Raw genomic sequence first — 7,300 nt, forward strand, 5'->3', positions numbered from 1 at the left:
TTTGCGCATCTTCTCCATTTGCGCAGAGATGTCGTCGTTCTCCTTTCATTTTTTTTAATCTCTGCTACCAGGCCATTTTATTAAGCGATCATTTTAGCGTAACTGAAGGACAATGAAAGTCTGGTTTGATTACGATATTTATTTATATTTACAATCATGTGTTATTGACAGGGTGATCCATACATAGCACTTTTCCACCTCGCCAGGAAATTTCTCGGGCGTTGCGAGATCGGCCCAGTCAGCCTTATCAATGTCTGTCAAGCGTCATTCATCCATTTTCAGTTCCCATGGACACACGGCCACACCAACTAAACATTAAGACATCACCAGGTGGATATCTAGAGGGGCGGTACTTGCGGATCTCCGTGTAGTGAAAAAAATAATAATAATAAAATAAAATAAAATGTGTATTAATTAATGCCACACGAGTTAGCTTCTTCAGCCAGAGGACGTCATTTTTGCTGTGTTTTTGCTAACAGAAAATCAGTATCACTATAGTCAATTGGTTTTCATCTGACAGAACTGGGCATACCTACTGAGCCGTGGATGCATGGAATTTGGATTATCCTTAGTTATGGTCCGGATTTTCATCCTGTTGCACCTTATTTCACATAGCTCATGGCAGAAAAAGACAGTGCTGTGACTCTGCATCCTTTCCATAGCATTCATTCGGTACCAACATCATACACTTGTGTTCATCTATTCGTACAGCTCAGATTTTAAGGTGGAGAGATGTTTATTTTAGGCAAAGTATGAATAAATAGAGTACAGTCAAATCCAGCCTCCAGTCTCATTACACTTGGCTATCAGTTGAGCTGAAAGAGGTTAGGTATATTTGTCAGGTTACAGTAAACGTGATACAGACGTCTTGGTGTCTGTGCCAGCTTTTCAGTCAGTGTTTTATCTTATCCTCTAGTCCCTTCAGCCTAACGACGTATTTTTAATATCATTATTACATCCGCCAGACCCTGTTATTCAATTGCATAGAGACTTTGAACAGGAAGGCTTAGATAAAGCCCCCACTGTCACCTTCTCTATCAGTAAGCCCTCCTAAAATTAATGAAATCGTATGGAGGGAACTAGAATAAGACAAAAAAATACGTCACTGGATTGAAAAGATAGTGAAAAATAAAAAGCTGTCAACACTCGTACACCTTGACAGTTTTTGTACTTACTTCGATCATGTCTATTTTTGTATTGGAGAGAGATGCCTTCACGTAGTGGCATCGATATAGCCAATTGGTGGAGCTGCTTGGTTATGCAGACATCTCTCAGTTCCCACTCAGTCCCCTAGAAGGGGGTTGGTGGTCTGCAGAAGAAGAGCAGTTTCGCCCTGCAGTCCACCTGGTTCACGCTCAGATAGGCCTGGGATTACTACTATTGCTACTACAACTTCCCGTAATACTACTACTACTACTACTTGTACTACTACTACTGCTGCTACCACCACTACTACTACCACTGCTTCTGCTACCATACTTTTGTGGATAGATACAATAAATACCTTTCCACGCTCCACTTGAACACTTCAGGTCACTCTAATTTGCGGGCATATTTGCATTAACAAGTCAGTAAATAATTCGCCACCCGATTTAAGGAATGAGACCCGTTTCCATCATTTCATCAAACAGTGACAGGAACCGCGGGCGCATGAGTGGGTTCGTCTCCAGTGTTTCCAAGGCCTTTGTCTTTAGCTCGTTCATGAGTTCCTCCACGTTACCGTCCTCCCTGTTCATGTCGGGTACGTTTTCCTGCTCCAGGAGAATAACTGGAATGATCATCAAAGCGAAAATGGCCCCCATTGTGTTCTTGTCCCTGAACTCATGCTTGAGTTGGTCTCTGGTGAAGATGGTTTCCTTGCCGGCAGCCTCCATGACGGCGGTGAAAGCAGCATGGTAGATGTTGAGGAAGGCGTCCAAGTTAGGCCTCCTGACCTCTCCTGTAAGGCTCGTGTACAGCATGTAGTTGAGGTCGGTGGCGGGAGAAGCAAAACGGTTGATCTGTAGGTCCAGCAGTATCACCTCCACAGGCTCTCCCTCCTCATCATACCTTAGAACAAATAGTGTAGCTTAGGTCTGTGGAGGTGACTGTGGAAGCAGAAGAGAGCAGCGGTGGGGAGGGGGGAAGGAAAGTAAGGCTGGGAGTACACTGAGGGACAAGAAAGTGGGTATGGTGGAAGGAGTTGAAAGAGTTTATCTGTAGGTTCAGCAGCATCACATCCACTGGCCCACCATCATCACTGTACCTGCCGATAGCCCGCTCCTGATTAAAAGTGAAGAGGTGAATGTGGAGGGAAGAGGGGGAAGAAATAAAAGGAAGGTTTGGGGGTAGGTTTGGATGGAAGAAAGTCGAGAAAACAGCAAAAGAGTCAGTTGGAACAGTACCATTCCCGCCGCTTAACCAAGGCTCCTTGAACTATATGCAACCACAGCTTTCTGTTCAAGTTATGATAGTGACCCAATTTCGTTTGGTGAAATCAAACCGAAATTATAAAGTATGCATCCTGTGAAATCCTCAGTGAATCAACAATTATTTAGTACACCTACCTGAAGAGCACGTTGTTGTTCCAGCAGTCCCCATGACATACCACATTGTACTTGCTGGGGCCTAATTGCTGTTTAAGAATATCAGAGAGTTTCAGAATGAGGTTTTGAAGCCAAGCAATCCCTCTTTCATAGCCACCAACTTTCTCCAGCATAGCAATACCCTGGTTTACGTGTTGTGCTAAAACAGGCGTTATCACATCTTCGGCACCATCTTTACACAACATCACATCATCCGCTAGGAAGTCGTACGTCTTGGTAAGGTCCTGTCCCGGAGTTTTGTCCTCTAGGAGTCTGGAAGCGGCGTGCAGTCTGGCCAGCTCCTCAAGGATAAGAGTAGCGTGTGGGACATCCAAGCCTCGTCTACGGTCAAACATCTGGAACCCTCGAGCACGTAGGTCCTCCAGGAATATGATCTCTTTTCCAGGTTCCAGGCCGCCGTGGAAACATATAGGGAATCTTAAGGGTTTTTCTCCAGTTTCTCTCAGGACAGAGTTCAGTTCTGGCACAAGATTCAAATAGAACTTGGCCTCCTTAGCGAAAATGCTACTAGTTAACTCCTCAAATTCCTTGAAACTTCTGCACGGGTTAAGCTTGACGATGTACACGACCTCTGAGTTGTGGTCGTGGAGTGAGAAATTGACCTTGACACTGGAGACGACACAGGCGTAGTTGTCGCCCGGCCTGGTGAACTCCACGACAGACCAGGACGAGAGGTGTGCGTCACTGCCCTTGTCCGCCTTCAGTGCCGCCTTCACGTGCTCCTCCGTCACCAGACTCTGGGGCGTCACACCACTCTTCGCTGGCTGTTCCTTTTCCACTGTAGAATCAAAAAAATATTTTGAGTACTAATGTAAAAATTAATGACTGAATAAATTTTGCAATACACTATCTTACTGTTGAACAGATTTTGAATATACAGTACAGCCTAACCATTTATATACATGAAATTAAAGATTTGGTTCTAAAGATGTGCTCTGATGATGATGATGATAATGATGATGATGATGATGATAATAATAACAATAATAATAATAATAATAATAATAACTGCTACAAACACCCTCAGGCGTTTCATATCTATTTTAAACTTTTGGCCAAGTTTCAGAAATGTTAGTGGTATTTTAATAACTAATGAGAAGTTTCTTGTAAGTTACACTAAATTTTGATACCAGTGTGTCCTGCCACGGTCCTATCAGGTAATCATAAATCAAGCCCAGCTGGCAAGTCACAGATACATTGCGTTGTGTGGAATCCCGCGTTTTTCTCGTTGTATTCATAGCCTAAAGGATTTTACCGAATTTCTGCGATAAACAATTCTCCACAACAATTACTTAGTATCAGGCACCAGGTCGCTTTGTCGCACATTTCACTTCAGTATTCAGTGCAGTTTGTGAAGAGTATAGCTGCATTAGTGAAGTTACAAAAAAGCAGTCTTATTTATGGAAAGTGTTTGAATAATGCTCTTGGTCATGCCCCACGCTCCCACTGTCAATTCAGTGCTCCAGGAAGGTAAGGAAATGTCATATTCGGTTTGATGTTTATGACGATTGTGTAAGGACTGAGACTGTAAAAAAAGGTTTGATATTCCACGATTATTCCCTAGCTATAATTCCCCAGGCATAAAAACATCCAACACGAGTATCCACGCCAGCATCTTACTGTAGCTAATGTCAGACTATTTTATTCATCTGGGAGTGAGTCACAGGAGCTGATGCCAAAACCGTCACCATTATCCCCCTCATGGACGAGACAACACTACACTCAGTTTAATCTCGTCTGACAAAGATTTCTAACCTCTTTCAACTCAGTTAATGGCCAAATGTAGTCAGACTGGAGGATAAATTTGACTAGTAACCAAGGAGACTCATTCCTACTTTATAACTACGACTTATATTTCATTCAACTATGACTAAGTATTCATGTTGTATGAGTGGTTAATATCAATTTTTACGTCATTTATGCTGAAAATAGTGGTACTATTTTACTTAAATTACTTAAATGATGAAGAGGAGGGTAAGGAGTAAAAAGCAAAATAAACCACTCAGGAAGCAGTGTTAGGAAGCTTCCTTAAACGACGGGAATACGAGCCCCAGATTCCTATATACGACCCACCCAGCTCAAGAAAATCGTCCGGATATACAATAAAATACTAGAATTGTCGCTGCCATGAGAGAGTTAATTAAGAACTATATTATTGGTGACGGTATCGACACCCAGGGTCTCAGCTCAGTAAAATCGTCTGGGGGTAGATGGAATAAATTACCAGAGAAGACGTGACTATGAGGACTGACAGCTGATTTTGCAGAAAGTAAGACGTGGGGACAGTTTTATTATTATTATTATTATTATTGTTTTTTTTAGTAGTAGTAGTAGTAGTAGTAGTTGTTGTAGTAGCAGCAGCAGCAGCAGCAGTGGTGGTGGTGGTGGTGGTGGTGGTGGTGGTGGTGGTGGTGGTGGTGGTGGTAGTAGTAGTAGTAGTAGTAGTAGTAGTAGTATATTGTTGCTACCATTAGACGATTGCCTTCGATGATTTTATTCACCTAAACTAGTAACATACTGATCATTAAGGCAATAAATTACCTCAACCCTCCAGTTCAAAAAAGTCTCCCTTTAAGCTCTATAAAATCGACTGGAGATGGCAAGAACAACGCATGCATAGCGGAGAGAGAGAGAGAGAGAGAGAGAGAGAGAGAGAGATGTATATTTGTCAATGGGTAGGGGTTTATGCATCTATCTCATGGCGCATATTAGCCAGTGTTGAGAGAGAGAGAGAGAGAGAGAGAGAGAGAGAGAGAGGGGGGTGGGCGGTGGGCTGAGGGATGGTTGAAGGACATCCTACTCTGTGGTATGTGGTTGTACTGTATGTTGAGAAGAAATCTCTCTCTCTCTCTCTCTCTCTCTCTCTCTCTCTCTCTCTTTCTCTAGGTTATAAACAATTTCCGTTGAATATTTCAGAGTGATTGGTTTCCCCTGTATACTCTCCATAAATCCCTGAATAAAATCGTCCGGTTGAGCAATAACACAAAATACGTCATCAGAGTGAAGGAGCTGATGAAGCCTGTATCTAACCCCTCCATCTCGAAAATTCAGTCCTAAGCTGAGTAAAATCGTCTGTTGATTGCAAACGTAAAATATTTAATGACGTCCTCGGCCTGATCGACGTGGCTGTTTATTATTTTTGAACATTACTTTATTCACTTTAACTAGGCGTCAAATTACCATCTCTCCATCATGAACGCTAAGCCGTTATAAAAATATTCAGTACGAGAATATGACACTAGTCCCGAAGGAGTGCTATGGAATGGATGTAAGGCTGTAGTACTGCTTTACTCTGTCACTGAATTACGGAAATAAACTTCAGACGGACGATAATCTCCTCCAGCTTAAAGAGAACAGACACCGGAACAATATTTGACCAATTTACAAGTGCTAAAGAGAGGCCTTCCCGCGGTGGCATATTTATAATCGTGTGGATCCGTTTATGATGTGCTTGCTGTTGATGATGTCCCAGGCTCATATGAACGTGAACCCAGTGGACTGCAGGCTTGAATCGCCTTTCTCCTGAAGTCCACCATCCTTTTCTGGGAGGGGGGGGGATAGCGAGAGAGTTGAGGAATGTTTGCATAACCGAACCGTTATACTCGTCCTGGTGTCACCGCATGAAGGCTTCCCTTTCTAGCATCAGAGGATACATAAATAAATAAATAAGTAACTGAGGCCTGTCCTTCAAAGTGTAAAAGAAAAATTAATAAAAATAAACAGGATACGGCTTACCTGTGTCAGCCATGAGGATGACGGAGTGAGACGAGACGAGACAGCGCACTGAGACGAGGACTGAGACAAGAACAAAAATAAATGCGACTTGGCCTGACTTGGTGTGCTCGACGAGACAGAGTGAGACGAGGAAGGAGCAAGACAAGCGATCCGAGGATGGAGTGAGAAAAGAGTGTGTGAAATCCTGTGAATGAGACTGTGGGGGCGTTGATGGGTGGAGTGTTGTGGTTGGGAGGGGACTGGCGGGGTATATGAGCAAGTACGTCCTTATACGTTGGCCGAGAGAGAAAGAGAGAGAGAGAGAGAGAGAGAGAGAGAGAGAGAGAGATTACAACGGCAAGTAGTACCTCAGAATGCCTCACAACCCATACCGAAGAGATGCTGAACTGTTGCTGGGTTCTCACTGCTCCCAAAACAGCGAGAAGAAGGTATAACAAAGGTGGCAGAGCTTCCCATCAGCAGCGCGGGCGCGGCAAATAGAGCACACGTAACCCGTGGGAAAAGGACAGGACAAGAAAGTTTTATAGGACAGGAGGAAACAATAATTTACCATTAAATTAATCCTAACGAGACATTCTACAGTATAATCTTATCCTCATGTTTAATTTCATCTTTATCTGTAGCCGGTAACTGATAGCGCAGGTAATGCATATGAAGAAATTGCCTAATACGATGGAAACGCTTCATATCTGGCTTCCACCAGTATTTATTCCTCGTATTGGTATTTAAATAAATGTGTGTTGGTAGTCAGTGTTCTTTAAATTCGTGACATCTTTAAAACCTCATCTGTCGGCACAAAAGGAGTCCAGTGCCTGTAGCCTTCCCTAGAATCCAAAGCACTTCTTCGTGACCAGCACCATATCCTAGAGTTAATGTTTTGTTACAGGATAGTTTTTCAAGCATAAGGTGCGGTAATTTTAGGCCAAGTTAAAGTGAACAGAGCTTGGTGGACCTGTGGAAGGGTGGGGTCGTGATAGTTT

The 7,300-nt window shown here is 43.1% G+C and overlaps 1 protein-coding gene across 1 annotated transcript; it reads right to left on the reverse strand.

The window, feature by feature from the left end:
- Nucleotides 1-1,453: 1,453 nt before the first annotated feature.
- LOC145411567 (uncharacterized) lies at nt 1,454-6,414 on the reverse strand. Its single transcript, XM_080281577.1, has 3 exons — nt 6,321-6,414; nt 2,547-3,363; nt 1,454-2,049 (listed from the first exon to the last, which is right to left on the reverse strand). Exons 1-3 carry the CDS (start codon nt 6,331-6,333, stop codon nt 1,593-1,595), a joined length of 1,287 nt encoding a protein of 428 aa, XP_080137703.1. The 5' UTR covers nt 6,334-6,414; the 3' UTR covers nt 1,454-1,592.
- Nucleotides 6,415-7,300: the final 886 nt, after the last annotated feature.

Source organism: Coenobita brevimanus, chromosome 90, assembly GCF_032717465.1.
Source record: "Coenobita brevimanus isolate Jiangsu-jjx chromosome 90, ASM3271746v2, whole genome shotgun sequence".
In the NCBI taxonomy this organism is placed as follows: domain Eukaryota; kingdom Metazoa; phylum Arthropoda; class Malacostraca; order Decapoda; family Coenobitidae; genus Coenobita; species Coenobita brevimanus.

Bases quoted from the DNA above. Each gene is read 5' to 3' on its own strand.
- LOC145411567 (XM_080281577.1), bottom strand. The intron at 2,050-2,546 runs GTAGGTGTACTA...ATTTGTTCTAAG, and splicing joins AACAACAACGTGCTCTTCAG to GTATGATGAGGAGGGAGAGC.